The sequence below is a fragment of the Microcebus murinus genome, chromosome 4 (genome assembly GCF_040939455.1).
Source record: "Microcebus murinus isolate Inina chromosome 4, M.murinus_Inina_mat1.0, whole genome shotgun sequence".
NCBI lineage: Eukaryota > Metazoa > Chordata > Mammalia > Primates > Cheirogaleidae > Microcebus > Microcebus murinus.
In genome coordinates this window covers 36,601,946-36,622,240 of record NC_134107.1, presented here as the reverse complement: position 1 = coordinate 36,622,240, position 20,295 = coordinate 36,601,946, and the positions used below count along the sequence as shown (strand labels likewise).

General features: G+C 32.4%; 1 protein-coding gene across 4 annotated transcripts in view; it reads left to right on the top strand.

The window, feature by feature from the left end:
• Positions 1-20,295, top strand: part of METTL15 (methyltransferase 15, mitochondrial 12S rRNA N4-cytidine) — a 194,304-nt gene that overhangs the window by 85,842 nt on the left and 88,167 nt on the right. For all 4 annotated transcript variants that reach the window (XM_012747608.3, XM_012747624.3, XM_012747615.3 and 1 more), the window contains exon 4: positions 767-903. In XM_012747608.3, coding sequence (XP_012603062.1) covers positions 767-903 — 137 coding nt within the window. The remainder of the gene's footprint in view (positions 1-766; positions 904-20,295) is intronic.

Sequence of the window (20,295 nt, the reverse complement as noted above, 5' to 3'; positions counted from 1 at the left end):
GTGCCTTGGTTTAGATGAGAAATGATATGTTACCTTACCAATTAGGTATGTGGTAGTGGTATCTTCTTTTCTTCTTTATCTTGTGTTTCTTTTTAAACACTAGAGAAATCTAAAGACACTGCAATTTTGTAACTTTAAGTGACTATTCCAAAGTCCTATAGCTACTTAATATAAAACCTAGAATTTGTCATTTTTCTGGCTTTTTCCAGGTCAATATTTGTTTATTTCTCAATTTTCCAGATTTTATTTTATATGTTCTGTGACTATTGTTTGGTATATTGCTATATTATTATTTCCTTTCTCGCTCTCTCCTTCCCTCCCTTTGTCTTCTTGAATATCTTTATTTTCATGTAAAGCATTACAGAAATTGAAATAAAGTGACCTACAATAATTATAAACTATCTGCAAATGAGGAGAAATTGTTGCAAATATTATTACGAGCTGTGTGCTAGAAAGCAATAAAGAACTAGCAACACAGCACTGTGGCCAGTTTGACCTTATAGAGGGAGAAGTAAATTTTTCCTGAATTAGTCAATCTGTTCCAGGGATTATTTTACTGATACTCTGATCAGTTCTTTTGGATTGATCATTCATAATTGAGCCAGATTTCATGTATAAAGAATTTAACTCTAATAATAACTTATAATTCTCTTTCTGTTTACTGTCAGCCCTGAAAAATCATTATATGCTTCTAGAAATTAAGATACTTAGCAATAATTAATTTTGTTTATGCTAATTGGTAATTTTCTTTTTCTGCATTGGCTAGGTTTTTCTAGATATGACATTTGGTTCAGGAGGACACACAAGAGCCATTCTACAGAAGGAATCAGATATTACTCTTTATGCCTTAGACAGAGATCCGACAGCTCATGCAATTGCTGAACAGCTTTCAGAATTGTATCCGTAAGTAATACTCTTATATATGTATTTAATTTTTGTGCTGAGTTTTACAGAGCTTAGTTTACCACTTTAGAATTTGTTCTATTTTGCATGGTGCTATATTTCACTCCACTAAATATTTCCTCTTTCTTTTCTCCCAAAAGAATTAGTGTAAATGATGTTTTTAGTGCCATTAAAATTAATGCTATTCTACATTTATCCTTTCTGAATTTATAAAAAGAAATATAAAAATGAGCTATAAGATTGAAGATGTGTTAAAATCCATCCATGAATAATATTTGACAATTAACTCATAGTCAAAAAATAATTTTTAAAGATTTTTATGAGTCTCTAAGAATTTAGCAGAGTAAGTATGTGGCAATTCTGTAGAACTTAAGAGGTCACATAATCAACACAATGTACTTCTTTTCCCTGAATTATTTTTGAAATTCACAAGTGAATCTATCCTTCTATCAGAATTAGTGAGCTATCACTAAAGAACTTTTTGAAAATATAAAATATTGTCTTAATGAGTGATGGAACCATCTACCTTTAAAGAAAAATTTTGAATTAGGGAGTAAAGTCTATATTGTATATTGTTTAAAAGCCACCATCTAAAAGAGAAAAACATCTTGGAGCTAAGATGGCTATTTCCAAATATATAAAAGGTTATTTTCAGGAATGGGGAATTGTTTTATTCTGTCATACTTTAGCGACTGTAATCAAGAAAATAGAAGAGAATTGCAGAGGTAAATTTTGATTTTATGTGAACTAGAGTTTTTACTAGTTGTAGCTATTCAACAGCAAAATGGTCTCTTTGGTGAAGTAGCAAAAATATGACCATGGAAAGGTTTCCTGAGAGAATAAGGGTAGAAAGTTGGTTTACTCATCTTAGAATAGTCTTTGCAACCTCTTTCAGGTCCTAAACTCCTTGCAAATCTAATGAATGTGATTAATTTTCTCAATAAAATTATATGTAAACATAAATAGACTTTTATTTATAAGATTACAGGATTTATGGAGCCACTGAAACCCACCATTTAACTTGAGATTATTTTTTTTTCTAAAAATAATTTGAGAATGTGGTTTAATGATATAGTTCTAATTTTTAATTTTTTAAATCTTTCTTTGTCTCCTGCAGTGTAATGTAGATGCACTTTTCTTTAAGAAGATCTTGTACTAAACCATTCATGTTCATGGAGCATCATATGAGTTCACTTGATTATGACTCAAACCTTCATAAAGTATAGGCCTCTGTTATACAGTTGTCCCTTGTGTCTGCGGAGGCAGATACCAAAATCAGTAGATATTCAAGTTCTTTATATAAAATGGTGTAATACTTGCATATAACCTCCACACATCCTTCTGTATCTTTAAATCATCTCCAGATTACTTATAACACGTAATACTTTGTAAATGCTAGGTAAACAGTTATTATACTTCATTTTTTAGAGAATAATGAGAAGAAAGAAGCACCCATCCATTTTTTGCTCTAATATTTTTGATCTGCAGTTTGCTGAATCTACAGATGTAGAATCCACAGATAAGAAAGGGTGACTATATTTCACTATCATAGAAAAACTGGATTTTCTTAGATACTTCTGTTTTTTAAGGCAGTGATTCCCAGTGTAGTTGTTTCATTGTTTCTTATTCCTTCAAATACCCTACCTTCTCAAATGGAACTTAAAGTTTACCAGTTTTAGCAGGTGTAATTTTTCTTTTTTTACCTAACAGGAACTTTCAGGCTTTATATTCTCTTTTTCATTTTGCAGATTTGGGAGCTATTAGCCTGAACAGATGAAATGATTTGCTAAAAAGCATACATGGGACATGTATTCTGACCGCCAGCCTAATAATCTTATTTTATTAAATAATACTACCTTGCCTCAAATCTTGAGACTTTTTTACTTCATGACAAAATGATTCCTTTGCCAAATATAATAAGTTAGATAAAGAACAACAAAATAAAGTAAACCAGAAAGGAGTTAGTATAAATGGAAGCTACAATCAAGGAAACTGAAAACAAGAAACAAATTAGAAAGAATAAAGAAATCCTCAGAGATTATTCTATGAAAATAGCAAAATTACTTTTGAGCCTGAATATTAGAGCAAAAACATACAATTAGATAGAGAAGACCAACCATGGTAACAAGATACATTTATCATAAGATAATACAACTATAACTGTCTGGTAACTTGCAAAAGTTGGATGAAATCAATGGTCTTCTAACAAAATATAAATTATTAAAATTGACACAATAATTATAAAACTTGCAGAGGTCATTACCATAAAAGAAATTAGAAAGATAACTAAAGTACATAGAAAAATGTACTCTGACCATATGAACTTGCAGTTCTCTAACTCTTAAAAAAAAATAGGAAAGAGCAATGCCTTTTACACTAGTTCTGATCATGGTAAATATGGAATGTTCTTTCAGTTCAGTTTGTGAATCCAGCATAATTGTAATACCAAATCCTGATAGAGATAGTATAAAAAGAAAAAAAAGTGCAACATCACTGAAATATATAGATGCAACAATTGAAAAGGAAATACTAATATATCTAATTTACACATCATTTAATTAAAAATGTAATACATATGGCCTAATAATGTATAATTCAGAAAGACCGGGGATGTTTATATCAGGCAGTGAATGAATGATAGGTTGATAAGCCTGACAGTAATTTGCTAGCTATTCCTTTTAAAATCTGTAAGTTAAATATAAAGTACTTAAATGTAAAATATCCTCTTAACCAAGCAGCAATTATTTTCCTAAGAGGTTACATACTATACATACTTTAATAACTTAAGTTACAATAAGGATGTAAATAGGATTAACTTCTAAAAATGCTGTTACTCAATTTTTTGGGATGGTCTGGCAAATGTAATCAAGAAACTAAAACGTTAAAATATTTTCTTTCTTATAATGATTTGACTGAGTAGTTAAAACTCCAAAAGACTTGTAAAATTAATAGATGATATGATAAGATGGTTAGATAAAAAACTATCCATTTTTATGTATAGGTTCAATAAAGTATAGACAGCCATATAGAACTATGATTAGACAAAAATGTTAGGATCTCATGCTAATTGACTGAGTGGGGAAACTCTAAAGCCTCTCTGTGTAGCATTCCCTTCTCCAGGATATGGGGTAGGACCCCTATGGAATGAAGGTCTTAATGTTTTAATTTTCTGTTATATAGAAAGAAGTAGGAGGAAAAAGAGTAATATTTTTAGGCTTTTTTTATGCCTGGTTTTGGGGAAAAGAAGTTCTGGTTTCTATGACCCACCTTGGAGAAGAGGGATTCTAGTTTCTATGGGTTTTCTCAAAGGAGAATGAGGGGCAAGAGACAGAAGGTGAGAAGGTCAGATAGAGACTATTTCTAAGGGTGATTCTTAGACCTTCACTGTGGGGTATCATTTTCTGAGCCCCAACAGTACCTAGAAAGGGAAATGGTAATAAATATTCCATTCACAAAAGCACCTAAAACTATGTAAAATATTTAGTAATACATTTAACTAAAAAGACAGTTGCAAATTGGGGGAAAAAAAACAACCTTTGATTTGACTGAAGGGCATACAACAAGATCTGAGCAAAAGGGAAGACATATTTGTTTTGAAGTAGAGAGAATTAGTATTATTTAAACAAAAAATTCTCCCCAAATTCATATAAATATGTAATATACTTCTAAGAAGCATCTTAATTGATTTCACCTTAGCTGATGTTTGTTTATTTATCTGTTTTTTAAATTTGGATAATGTGGTCTTAAATTATATGAGGAAATAGTGACGATATATTTTCTGAATTAAAGAAAAAGTGAAAGGAAACTTGCCTTACCAGATATCAGATCATAATCACTGTAAAAAAATCAATACAGCATTGGTATAAGAATAGTCAAGTAGATTAGTGGAAGAAAGAATCTCAAAATAGATTCCTCTTAAAGTAATTTAATAGAAGATAAAAATATTTTAATTCATTAAGAAAATAGTCCATTATTAAATAAATGGTGATGTTACAATGTCTGTCAGACTTGAAGAAAATAAAATGGACCCTTTTTTTTTATCATGTTCAAAAATAACTTCCAGATGGAGTAAAAATGTGTGAAAATTTGAAAATAAAAGTCCTATAAATAAAGTGGGGAGATTACATACACAGTGTACATACATAGACAACATACACAGAAACTTCCTTCATCAAGACTAAAAATCATAAATCTATAAAATAAATAATAGAAATATCTGATTACATAAATTTTAAAAACTATATGGAAAGAATAATATAGTAATTTCTAAAAAGTTAATTTGGAAAAGAAATATTAGTAATATAGAAGATAGAAAGGATTGGTATCTATCATATAGGAAAAGTTCTTATAAAACTAATAAGACAACATAATATATAGAAAGTCATTCATAGAAGATTAAGCTGTGAAAAGATGCTCCCAGTAGCAGTAATGAGGAAAATAAAGTTAAGATAATAATGGTATAATACACTGGAAAAACATAGTTTTGCTAGTAAGGATATAGAGAAAAAATACTTTATTTTTGGTAGATATCTTTTAGTATTTAAAAAATACCTAATCTGTTCAGACTCTATGCCATCTAAAATAAAGAATCAATTTCTAAGAAAATATTTTAAGACAAATTACAAACTCTGGACATATATTGTTTGTATAATATATATAATTATTGAGACCTTGAAAGAAAGGATTAACGGTAGACAGAGGTGCAGGGAAAGGGAAAACAAGTTAAAAAAAAAAACAAATCCAGAAGCTGTATGATCCTATTTCTGCTTATGTATGCAAAATAGAAAATGTACAGTAATAGTATATATTATTTATTAATACTCACATATGTAGTAATAAAATAAAAGTATGCATGAGAAAGAAAAATAACATTGGATAGGTGGATGGATGGTTGAATAGATGGATGGATTCGACTGATTATGTTCTTAAAAATATTTAATTATAATTTGTAGTAAAGCTCACAATAAAACAAATATTTTGTCATTTCAACATGAATGTCTTTTGAGGAAATATAGTACTTTCTTCCTTTCATTTATTTTGCTGTTATTGTAAAAGAGGATTTAAGCTTCTCTTGAAAAATCCCATGTTCTTTACTCTGTCAAAACTAAGTCAGAAATAGAAACTAACATTTTTACAGAAAACTAAGCAATTCATGGGAAGGTTGAGTTTTAGGCTAACCCATTTTAGCTCTTTCAGAAAAGATGACATGTCAGATCACCTGTTGTTTGAAGACTGAAACTTTTCCCCATTGCCTCTGAAGACTGTATAAAGAGGAAACACATTTAAATTGGAGCAGTGGGGTGTTGGTTGACTTTTAACGTAGTGGAAGATGGATGTTGGAAGACAATTTTAAAAATCAAAGGTTTTCTTGCTTCTGAATTTAGGAACAATATGTGCTCTGTACACTAAGTATAGAGAATATTGATATGTATAAAGAGGAAAATAAAAATCATCATTGATTTCTATTTAACTGTAACTTTACATAGATTATAAAAAAATAATAAGCTGTTATATGCAACAATTTGTAAAATTAGATATGATCTCTGGGGTAAATTTATAGTAGACAGGAAAATATGAAGAAGAAATTAAACTCGCCTGTAGTTCTACTACCTTATATTAGGGATTAATGATTTTTGTGTATTGCATTCCATCTTTTTAATTGTATTTCATTATATTATATGTACTATTTCTTGTTTGACCTTTTTTGAGTACTTTTGCATTTTGTACTTCTAAAATATTAGAATCTCTTGGCAAAGTTTAAAAAATAATTTTGATCAATTGTATTAAATACATAATTACATTAGAAAGAATTGACATCTTTATTTACATCCCAATCCAGAAGCCTGATATGTCTTTCCATTTATTCTAGTACTTTGTGTTTCTCAGTGAATTTTTTTCTTAATTAAAATTATAAAATACAGAAAAGTACTGAGAAGAAAATTAAAATAATATATAATACCACCAGCAATATTAACAGTTTGTTACATTCCCTTCTAATTACTTTGGTTATGTATGCATAGACATTCATATATGCATATATATTTTACATAATTCTACGTATACATTATCAACACATTCTAATTTCATTAAATTATTTTAAAACACATGAACACATGACTTTATTGGTTGTAGAGTATTTTCTTTTTTTTTTTTTTTTTTTTTTGAGACAGAGTCTCGCTTTGTTGCCCAGGCTAGAGTGAGTGCCATGGCGTCAGCCTAGCTCACAGCAACCTCAAACTCCTGGCTCAAGCAATCCTCCTGCCTCAGCCCCCCAAGTAGCTGGAACTACAGGCATTCGCCACCATGCCCGGCTAATTTTTTCTATATATATTAGTTGGCCAATTAATTTCATTCTATTTATAGTAGAGATGGGGTCTCGCTCTTGCTCAGGCTGGTTTCAAACTCCTGACCTCGAGCAATCCGCCCGCCTCGGCCTCCCAGAGAGCTAGGATTACAGGCGTGAGCCACCGCGCCCGGCGGTTGTAGAGTATTTTCATCATGTAGTTATCACTTAAGAGTATATCAATATTCATATTGTTGTTATTTTAAATCTTTGCAGTATTACCTTAGATATACTTTCTATAAGCACATACCAGATGTACTTTGAGTAAACAAATCTGAGTATGATTTCTGTAAAAGTATATCAGTTTATACTGGTTCTTCCTATCTTGCTTTTTATTTTTTATTTATGTATGTCATTGAAATTTTCTTTGACTTTTATATTTTATTTTCATTTTATGTATATAATATATATATTTGGTTTTATCTTTTCTCTAGTGATTTTGATGCCATACCTTTTATTAATATTTTTAATTTACTAGTAGCAGACTAGTATTTTTTAAGATAAGTATTTAAACACTTTGTATTAAGTATGCAGAACAAAATTATATTTATTGATTAACCACCCTCATGTAAGTTGAGAAGTTAATACTCTTGTATTTTTATTTTCCCTTTTCCCACCCTCCTTCTTGGCTTTTTAAATATTATCTTGGGTTTTAGACATTCATATCTACTCTTACGATAATTATTAGCATTTTCCTTTTTGGCAGCATTATCTAAAATAATTATTTATAATTAGACCATTTAGTTTTTTTCAACACACCTCAGTAACCTTTTTATAATATTTTAAGTCCATTTTTAGTTCATCAAGTGGTCACATCTCAGTACCAGTGTAAAAAATCATGTAAAAGAATATACTGTCTTAAACAGCCCTGTCTACCTAAAATTTAGACTGCCAGTATAAAATATGAGACACAGCTGTTATTAATCTTACTAACCATAGGAAGTCAGTTCTGCTATGCACCATCAAAGTGAAAGAATTTTTATAAATATAAACAAGCATAAAAAAAGACAACTTGGAAGAGTTAACAAGACCATTTTGAACTATTGATGATGGTCTGTCACCTTTTCTTTATTTTTGGTAACACAAACATTATTAAAACAGGATGTTGTATTTTGCCCCACTGAATATTATTCACTATAACCTTTACCCAGGAGATGTCAGCCTTGCAAGATGAAGTTTTTTGTTTGGGGAAGTAAAAGTACTTGATTTCAGTTAACCAAACATAGTTCCAAGGCTAGAGGAAATATATGTTTATTCCATAAGCATGAATTGATCTAACTAGTTTCCAGGCAATCTGCTATTTCTGAGGTTTCCAGGGGAATGAAGATCTATAGTTTATGCCTTTACATAGCTTACAGTGTAAGCAGAAAATAGATAGGAAACAGATAATTTCACGATTAATTTTTTAATTGTAATTGTAGTCATAGCTGTGAATGAGTAGAGTATGTTCCAAGAGGAATATGACATCTATTAGTCTGGAACATCTGGGAAGACTTCCAGAGTATGTGAATTTCAAGTCAGGACCTGAAAGATAAATGACTGTTAGCACAGGGAAGAAGGGAGGAATAGTGGGCCAAGAGAGAAGATTTGTAGTATTGAGAACAGAATATTCAAAACATTTAGGAGGAGATGGCGGGCGCAGTGGCTCATGCCTGTAATCCTACACTCTGGGAGGCCGAGGCAGGCAGATCGCTCAGGGTCAGGAGTTCAAAACCAGCCTGACCAAGAGTGAGACCCTATCTCTACTATTAAAAAAAATAGAAAGAAATTAATTGGCCAACTAATATATATAAAAAAAAATTAGCCGGGCATGGTGGCGCATGCCTGTAGTCCCAGTTACTCAGGAGGCTGAGGCAGGAGGATTGCTTGAGCCCAGGAGTTTGAGGTTGCTGTGAGCTAGGCTGACGCCAGGGCACTCACTTTAGCCTGGGCAACAAAGTGAGACTCTGTCTCAAAAAAACAAACAAACAAAAAAAAACACTTAGGAGGAGAGAGAATGGCTTATTGAAAAATCTGTAATGTGAATTGTTGATAGGGAAAGAAGTGGCTAGAGAGGCGAGCTAGGGCTAGACCTTGTTAAGGATTTAGGACTTTAAGAGCAGTGAGAAGGTACTAACGTTTTAAAACAGGAAACTGACTTGATCATATTTGCATCGTAAAAAGTATATTCTGTCTGCTGCATTAAGAAGGGGTAGGAGGAGGGGAAAATTGGAAAGGATTCAGTGAAACTAATTAGAAGCCTAGGCATTGCAATTGTGAGTGAAAGCTGAGGGTGATTGGGGCTAGATTTTCTTTTCTTGATCATCCTATTAGAAAGTTTGCTTTAATCTCTGGCTTTTCATTTTAATGGGATTCTAAAAATATAAAACAGTTTATTTCAAGACAAAATTATGCTTTATGTTTACAGGTGAAATTGAAGTTAATATTGTGACACTAAATTTTGTACAACTCTTCAAGAATTCCCGTTCATCTGACTTGGCCTATATAAGGAAGGAGACAAGGAATAAATTGAATCCTCTCATGTTCCCAAGTCCTGTAGAATATTTGTATTTCAGTGATTATCATTCCTCCAAAATCTCCCCCTTGTGTGTAATGAGCAGTAAGGCTCTTTCACTTCTACCTCAAGTCTTATCAACTTTAATATATGACCTATCTTTTCCTTCTTTACTATATAACTCTGATGGCAGAGTGCTTCTTTTTTTTTTTTATCCCAGATCTGCCATTTATTCATTATAAAACCTTGAATAAGTTCCTTAATCTCTCTTTTCCTCATTTCCCCCATCTTTAAAATGGAGTTACTAATAGTACTTGCCTTCTAGAAAAGTTGTTAGGATTAGGCTTAGAACACTGTCTAGTTAGTATATTTTTTTAAAAAGTCATGAAATCTTTTTTTTTTTTTTTTTGAGACAGAGTCTTACTGTGTTGCCTGGGCTAGAGTGCCGTGGCGTCAGCCTAGCTCACAGCAACCTCAAACTCTTGGTCTCAAGCAATCCTTCTGCTTCACCCTCCTGGTTAGCTGGGACTACAGGCATGTGCCATCATGCCTGGCTAATTTTTTATATATATATTTTTAGTTGGCAGACAATGAATTTCTCTCTATTTTTAGTAGAGACGGTCTCACTCTTGCTCAGGCTGGTTTTGAATTCCTAACTTTGAGCCATCTGCCCACCTCAGCCTCCCAGAGTGCTAGGATTACAGGCGTGAGCCACAACGGGACCAGTCATGAAATATTTTATTGAGTCTTCATCAGCATTTTATGGAATGGAATGTAACAGAATAAAATAGGAATACCATAATACATCACATGAATTTAAATTAGGTATTATTTCTAATGCACCATTTTTTCACATATACATATATACATATACACACACTCGTAGTATAATTTTCTATGTATATGGGATTGCTGTTAAACTATTTCTATGTACCTTGATGAAAAAGTTTTGAAAACTGTTCTATATGGCTACATTTCACGTATTTGTTTGTGTTATATATTAAATGTTTGTTGAAGATAAAAACTATTTCTAGTACATGTCCATATCCCCAGAACCTAGCTCTAGGTTTGCGATATATATATGAAAGCTAATTATGTTATGTTTATTTATGGTTCAAACAAAGCAGAAACCAATGATATTGATGAAAGGTACTTTCCAGGGTTCTGTTACCTGGAAACCCCAATTTGCCTAGAGGATTAGAACTCCCTGAAAATTGCTATCTATTAACCTGTAGTGTGCCTAACTATTTTACCATAAATTAGATAGAATGTAAAATATAGACACTGACTATGAAGAAAGGATACGTAGTTTGGAGTGGAATAGAGTTTCAAAATAAGAAATAAAGACATAAAGTCTATACTTCAAATATTTACAGTATATGATATGGAAAATAATAAACTTTGCTCTTGACTTAGGATTTTAATAGCATTAATAGCTTGAAGAAGGGATGATGGACAATGCTCAGAAAGTTACCATATCCCAGGTTTACCAAATGAACTGTTTTTCTCAGCTTTCTAGGCTGACTTTTATTCTTATGGATTCTTGCCAGGTGTGCTGGATAGCTTCCATTTGCCTCTATATCTTCCCTCCACCATTGTCCACATTGATCTGTATCCCTGAAAGATGATTTTTATAGATGTATCAATAGGCTTTCTTGTTCTCTGGCTTCTGGTTGTGTTCATACTGGCAGGAAAGCAGAGGCAGAGGAGAGTGAGAGTGTGTGTTAGCAGTGGCCACATTTCTCTTCAAAGACACCTTTTCATAGACCTCTCCTGCCAGATGTTGTTCTGGCTCTTTGGGATCCAGGCATGGCTTTAGGCCCTTGCCTTTTTCCCTCTCAGGTTTAGGGTGCGTGTCCATCCTTTTTTGTCTCTCCTTAACTTGTTCATACCTTTGTAAATAGTCTCTTTATTAAACTTTCTCCATTTTCCTTGCTTGGATATGTTATTTTTCCTACCATAAACTTTGCAGACTCACAAAGTCTCTGGACCGTCTTCATGTCTAGCTGGATCCTTCCCCTTTGGACTCATCTGGATCTGGCTTATTTCAAATGTCCATCCCCACAGGTGAGGAAGCAGTCTAGATTTGGGAATCAAACAGTCCTGGCTTAGCGTCTTAGTTCTGCCTCTTTCCAGCTATGGAATTTCAGATAAGTGCCTCAACCTTTCTGAGTTTTTATTCTCATCTCTAAAATGAGTTACTGTTGATACTTGCCTCATGGTGTCTTATGAGGATTGAATAAGATTCTGTAATTAAATTGTTTATCATTTTGTTTATTAATTTGTTTAATAAATGTTAGCTATAGTTGCTTTGTTATAATTATTATAATACATGTTTATACTAATTATTATTATAATTGTGCTAACAGTTTGAAAACTTCCAGTGTCATATACCAAGATAATGATTGGCTATTATTTTCTGTCTTTACTTGCTTGGTTTCTTAATATGCACAAATAGAGTTGTTCTAAGATTTGGGATTTGGGACACCACGTTCAACTTGGTGCCCAGCTTGGAAAATGTTCTGGCATCTGCCTTTTGTTATAGACTTTCTTTTCCATTGTGCATGTAAACACTGAGGCCTATCTCTAAATGTCAGTATGCCCCAAAATTCATACCTTGGAACCAATAGTATTAAGAGGTGGGGCCTTTTGGGAAATGACTAAATTATGAGGGCTCCACCCTTAGGGATAGAATTAATTTTCTTATTAAAGATGTTAGAAAGGAGCTGCCTTGCCCTTCTGCTGCGAGGACACAGCAAGAGGCTCCATTTTAAGCAGAGAGCAAGCCCTCACCAGATACTGAATCTGCTGATACTTGTACTTCCCAGCTTCTAAAACTGTGAAAAATATATTTCTGTTATTATAAATTACCCAGTCTAAGATGTTTTGTTAGAGCACCCTGAATGGACTGGAGTAGTCTGTAACAATTCCAAACACTGCTCTATTTAGCTATATCATTATTTTCTTTTTCTCCTTCAGCCTTATTTTTTATTAGTTGTGATTTTTCCATGACTTCTTGGCTTTAGACTAAAATAACTAACATTTTATGAATGTCATCAACCAATCAAAAGTCCTTTCCTATGTACCATGTTCTTTGACTCTTTCCTTCTAGATTCATAAGCTACCAGCTTTCTGGAAACTACTATTTTCTTATTAAAGAAGGTTGAAGGTTTTCTCAGGGTTTAATTTTTAGCCCCTTGTTGTGAAGCCTGAAAATTCTGAAAGACTGATTCCTGAGTCATCTTCATTACCTGCAGATTTAAATTCTTATTGTTGATTATTTAGCTTATTACTGGCATGAGGAAACAGAGCCTGTATTATTTCAAATAAACTCTAGTTTTTGTTTTCTGACAAATGCAAATTTAACTATAGACCTATATAATTAACACTTCTACACCCATTCCTAAATAGCGTTATAGATTTATTCTTAGAATATTTGGCTTAAAAGTTTATAAAACTGAATCATGGAAGTCAGCATGTATATTTGAAATGCAAATGATATTTATATTATGATAAGTATGAGAAAATGAATTACCTCTTCACAAACTTGAGATAATCCATTTTTATTGCCTACGTCATTTGAACATATCCATATGGTACAGAATAAGAATAGCAGCTTGTTCAGTACAAGAATGACTATACCTAGAAAGACTTCATTTTATTTTATCTTGGGTAAACAATACATATTTAGAGACATATTTTATTACATATGAGAAAATTTTAGTAAAACCTTTTATGTTTGGGCTTCTGAGTTATTAAAAGAATGAAAACAATAGTTCTATTTTCTCTAACATTATAAACTAATTAAATCAAAATGAGTATGCTATAATTACATGTATAATCCTCCTGTTCTCTACACCCCCATTTTGTCTGATATTTAAAGTAAAACCCAGACAAACAGCTGCCAGATTGGATTATCTATGTTAGTATTTTATTCTTTTTTCCTGAGAGAATACAATCTAAATTTAATGTACAATTCAATGTTCATTTTAGTGCCTGCTGTGTATAGGGAAATAGATTTGGCATGAGGAATGCTCAGAAGCCCAAGATGTGGTCTCTGCACCACAAGAGAGAGCTCCTTATCTAATAGATAAACAAGTAAACGTCTACAAGATCAGGTAAGTAAATCTCCTGACAGAAAACAACCAAACATATTCTAAACCCAAACTTAAATTATTTTTGGAATATATATTTTTATTTTCTCTGTTAGCATTGTTTGTTACTCATTTAATTCAATTCAAGAAACTCTATTTTGGAACAGATCTGAAACCACGTTTTGGGATTACAACTAGATGAAAAGGTCTATATAATCCTTTCTTTATCAGGAAAGACATATACTAAACAGGTGTTTACAGTTAAGTGCCAGGACCTAGAAGGATTAGGTACTAAGGGAGTAGGCTTTCATAGCATGCAAAAACTAAGTTATCACTGATCAAGTTAACTGAGTTATTCAAAGAATACTTTTATGCAGCAGTCTTTCCAATAGTAAAATTCTTACAGTTTTTCAATGATGTACCATAACTGTTAGAACAAAGTTAAGCTTTTCTGCCTACTACAGGAGGCCATGGAAGATACGACCTATCTTTTCTCTAGATTGAAATCTTTTTTGTTGTTGTTGTTATTGTTTTAGAGTCAGGGTCTCACTCTGCTACCTAGACTGGAGTGCAGTGTATCCTCAAACTCCTGGAGTCAAGCCATTTGAGTAGCTACCTTCTGAGTAGCTAGGACTATAGTCACATACCAGCAAACCTGGATAATTCTTTAAAAAAAATTTTTTTAGAGACAGAGTCTCGCTATGTTGCCCAGGCTTCTGGATTCTTCTTTCATGACTTCACACTGGTTGCCTCATACCATTTCTTGAAATACTTTCACATTAACTAATAATGTTATGTCATACAACTTTTTGTGAATATATGCTATTCATTTATCTAGAGTGTTATTTACCCTACTGTCTTTCAAGATTAAGTACCATGTCCTCTGGGAGATCACCCAGACACTCCCAGTTTGATTTAAATATCCCACTTCTGTTCCTCATCACACTCTCTGTAATCTTTATCTGAGCTCTTACACTATTCTCTTTTTGTTACTTTCATATATTATATACTCCTTAAAGTATGGCTATGTCTTAATCCAACTTTGTACCTTCGAAATTTTGTACGGTCCTCGGGCATATAGTCGATACTCAATTAATGTCATATGGATTGATGGGTAGAATGATAAATGAATGGATGATGATTTTAATTTTATATATCACATGTGTAGAAGTAGTAGAAATTAAATGTAATGGACAGAGTTTATCTAACTTAGCAATTCACAATGTAAATAGAACACTTCTAAATCTCCAGATCACTATTATAATATTATAAGTCTAGATCTAGGTTCTAGAGAGAATTATGGCACTAACTGCAGATTTAATTCCTCACTAATATTTATGTAGAAATATTAGGTAATGAACTCTGATTAGATATAGTATACCTACCAGTGGGCTCACAATCCTTACTACCAACTTTTACTATAGAGAAACTAGTGTACCCATCACCAAAATAGTATACATTGTACCCAGTAGATACATTTTTATTCTTCATCCCCCAGACACCTTCCCTTCTTACTTTTCAGTGTCTACTATACCATTTTATGACCATATATACCCCTTGTTTGGCTTCCACTTATAAGTGAGAGCATGTGGTATTTGTTTTTCTGTTCCAGACATATGTCACTTAGGATCATGTTCTCCAGTTCCATACAAGTTGCTTCAAAAGACCTTGTTTCATTCCTTTTTATGGCTGAGTAATACTTCATTGTGTATACATACCACATTTCTTTATTCACTCCTGAGTTGATGGGCGCTTAGGTTGATCCCATATCTTTGCAATTGTGAATTATTCTGCAATAAACATTTGGTAGCAGGTTTCTATTTTGTAAAACGACTTCTTTTATTTTGTGTAGATACCCATTAGTGGGATTGCTGAATGGAATGGTTGTTCTACTTTTAGTTCTCTTAGAAATCTCTATACTGATTTCCATAGAAGTTGTACTAGTTTACATTCTCATCAACAGTGTATAAGTGTTCCATTTTTACCATATTCATACTAACATCTATTGTTTTTTAACTTGTTAATAATGGCCATTCTGACAGGGGTGAGGTGGTATCTCACTGTGGTTTTAATTTGCATTTCCCTGATGATTACTGATGTTGAGCATATTTTCATATGTTTCTTGGTCATTTGTCTGTCTTCTTTTGAAAAAATTTTGTTCATTTCTTTTGCCCACTTGATGGGGTTGTTTTCTTCTTGTTGATGTTTGAGTTCTTGTAGATTCTGAATAGTAATTCTTTGTCAAATATATAATTTGTGAATACTTTCTCCCATTCTGTGTGTTATCTTTTTACTCTGTTGATTGTTTCCTTTGTTATGTAGAAAGTTTTTAGTTTAATTAAGTCTCATTTATTTATTTTTATCATTGCTATATTTGCTTTTGGGGTCTCAGTCATAAATTATTTGCTCAGACCAATGTCCAGAAGAGTTTTTCTTATATTTTCTTCTCAAATTTTTATGCTTTCAGGTCTTACATTTAAGTCTTTAATACATCTTGAGTCAATTTTTATATATGGTAAGAGATAGGCATCGAGTTTTATTCTTCTGCATGTGGCTATCCCATTTCCCCAGTACCATTTATTGAATAGGGCATCTTTTTCCCAGTGTATGTTTTTGTCTGGTTTGTCAAAAATCAAGATCAGTTAGTTGTAGTTACATGGCTTTATTTCTGGGTTCTCTATTTTGTTCCATTTGTCTATCTGTCTACCTTTATAATAGTACCATGCTGTTTTGGTTATTATTACCATGTAATATAATTTGAAGTTGGATAATGTGGTGCCTCTAGATTTGTTCTTTTTGCTTAAGATTGCTTTGGCTATTTATATTCTTTTTTGTTCCATATGAAGTTTAGGATTGTTTTTTCTGGGTCTATGAAAAATGGTGTTAGTATTTTGATGGGAATTGCAATCTGTAAATCACTTTTAGCAGTATGGATATTTTAACAATATTGATTCTTTCAATTCATAAGCTTAGGATGTTTCCAGTTGTGTTGGACATCTATGATTTCTTTCATCAGTGTTTTGTAGTTCTCCTTGTAGAGATTTTTTACCTCCTTGGTTAAGTATATTCCTAGTTATTTAATTTTCTTTGTGGCTATTATAAATGGTATTGAGTTCTTGATTGACTCTCAGCTTGAGTTTATTAGTGTCAGAAATGCTTCTGATTCATGTCCATTAATTTTGCAGCCTGAGAATTTTACTGTATTTATAAATTCTGGGAGTCTTTTGGTAGAGTTTTTAGGGTTTTCTAGATATAAGACCATATTATCAGCAATCTGGGATAGTTTGACCTCCTCATTCCTGATTTAGATGCCAGTTCTTTCTTTCTCTTGCCTAATGACTCTGGCCTGGCCTTTCAGTACTGTGTTAAATAGAAAGGGTGACAATGGGGCTCCTTGTCTTGTTCCAGTTATTAAGTGGACTGCTTTCAACTTTTCCCCACTTACTGGGATGTTTGCTATAAGATTATCATATATGGCTTTTATTATTTTGAGGTATTTTCCTTCTGCGACTTGTTTTTTGAGGATTTTTTTTTATCATGAAAGGGTGCTAGATTTTATCCAGTGCTTTTGCTGCATCTATGATATGATCCTATCATTTTCTTTTTCATTCTGTTTAAGTGTCATGGATCACATTTATTGATTTGCGTATCTTGAACTTCCTTTCATCCCTGGGATGAAACACACTTCATCATGATGAATTATCCTCTGGATGTGCTGTTATATTTTTGTTAGCTAGTATTCTGTTGAGGATTTTGCATCTGGGTTCATGAGGGATATTTATCTATAGTTTTCTTTTTCTCTTGTGTCTTTTCCTAGATTTGATATGAGGGTTACCGGCTTCATGGAATGAGTTAGGGAGGTTTCTCTTATTGGTGTTATATAACAGTTTCAGCAGGATAGGTGACAGTTCTTCTTTGTAGGTATAGTCGCATTTAACTGTGACTCTGTCTGCTCCTGGGTTTTTGTTTTTTTTTTTTGGTTGGGTTTTTTTTATTATTGTTTTCATTCTTGCTACTAATTATTTGTTCAGTGTTTCTATTTCTGATTAAAGCCTGGGATGTTGTGTCTTTCCAAAAATTTACCCATTTCCTTTATATTTTCTGGTTTGTATGCAAAGTGGTTTTCATAGTAAGCTTGGATGATATTTTCTGTTTCTATGCTATCAGTTGTAATGTCTCCTTTTTGATTCCTGATTTTGCTTATATGAACCCTTTTTGGTTAATCTAACTAGTTACTAATTGTTTATCTTTTCAAAGAACAAACTTTTGCTTCAGTGATCCTGTGTGTTGTTTTTTTGTTTGGTTGGTTTCCATTTTGTTTAGTTTTGCTCATATCTTTGTCATTTGTTTTCTTCTGCTAGTTTTGCATTTGCTTGTTCTTTTTTTTCTAGTTTCTTAGGGTGTGGCATTAGGTTGTTAATTTGTGATCTTTCTGTCTTTTTGATGTAGGCGTATAAGTTTATGAACTTTACTCTTTGCACTGCTTTTACTGTATTCCAGAAATTTTGGAAGTTTGTGTTACTTTTGTTCTTAAGTTTGAAAATTTTTTTCAGTTTCCATCTCAATTACATCATTTACCCAATTATCATTCAGCAGAAGATTATTTAATTTCTATATATGTGTGTAGTTTTGTGAGTTCTTCTTGGAATTGATTTCTGGTTTTATTCTACTGTGGTCTAAGAAAATATGGTATGATTTCAATTTTTATAAATTTGCTTAGCCTTGTTTTGTGGCCTAACATATGATGTATCTTGTAATATCTCCCATATGCTGATGAAAGGAATGTATATTCTCCAGTTTTTGGGGTGGAATGTTCTGCACTTGTCTGGTAGGTCCATTTGTTCTAGAGTACTGTTTAAGTCCAGCGATTTTTTGTTGATTTTCTGTCTCAGTGATCTGTCTAGTTCTATCAGTGAAATGTAGAAGTCCTTGGCTGTTATGATGTTGCTGTTTATTTCTCTTCATAGATCTAGTAAAATTTGGTTTTTGAATCTGGGAGCTCTTGTGTTAGGTGCATATATATTTAGTATTGTTTTGTCTTCTTGTTGAATTGATCCCTTTTTCATTATATAATGACTATCTTTGTCTTTTTGTTTTTACAATTATTGATTTAAAGTTTATTTTATTTAATATGAGAATAGCTACTTCTGCTCACTTTTGGTTTCCATTTATGTAGAATATTTTTTTCCACTTCCTTACCCTGAGTATATGAGAATCTTTGTGAGTAAATGGGTTTCTTGAAGACAACATATATTTGGGTTGTGTTGTTTTTAATTCATTCAGCAAATCTATATCTTTTAAGTGGGACATTAAGACATTTTATATTCAGTATTAGTATTGATTTATGAGATGCTGTGCTGGTCTTCACATTGATTGTTACATAGTTGCTTTGTTTTCTCCATTGTGTTACTATTTTATGAGAGCTGTGAGTTTTAACTTTATGGTGTTTTTATACTGGTGGGAATTGGTTGTTCTGTCCCATATATTCTTGTAGGGCAGGTCTAGTGGTGACAAATTCTCTGGGTGTTTAGTTGGTCAGGAAAAGGATTTATTTCTCTTTCAGTCAAGAAACTTAGTTTTATAGGATGCAAATTCTTGATTGGCAGTTATTTTGTTGACAGAGACTAAAAATAGGACCCCAATCTTTTCTCGCTTGTCAGGTTTCTGCTGAGAAGTCTGTTGTTAGTCTGATGAGTTTTCCTTTGTAAGTTACTTGATGCTTTCAACTTGCATCTCAGAGAATTTTTTCCTTCACTTTGACTTTGGCCAGACTGATGACTATTTGCCTTGAATCTTCTAAGTATTGAAGGTATCACCAGATACATGGTGACCCTGCATCTGGATGTCTAAATATCTAGCAATACCAGGGATGTTTTCCTCCATAATTCTCTTAAATAGGTTTTTATGATTTTTGCTTTTTTTACTTCTCCCTCAGGGATAACTATGATTCTTATATTTGTGCATTATACATAATCCTGTATTTCTCAGAGAGATTGTTCATCTTGATTTTTTTCTTCATTTTTGACTTATTGGGTTAATTCAAAAGCCTTTTCTCAAGCTCTGAAATTCTTCTGCTTGGTCTAGTCTGTTGTTAAAACTTTTCACTATATTTTGATATTTCCTAAATGACTTTTTCATTTCCAGAAGTTCTGGTATATTTTTGGTTATGTTATCTTTCTCTTTAGTGAATTTTTAATTCATGTCCTGAATTATATTTTCTGGTTTCTATTGGTTTTTAACTTTCTCATCAACCCCCTTGATTTCACTTGCTATACATGCCTGACATTTCAACAATTTTCTTTTGGTTGGAGTCCATTACTGGAGAGCTAGTGTGTCAAAACAGTCTCTTTTTCCATGTTGTCAGAGTTCTTATGCTGGTTCCTTCTCATCTGAAACCTCTTCTTTCAGGTCAAAACTGATAACTTTTGGTATGCCTGTTCTCCTCTGCTGGGACCTGTGTT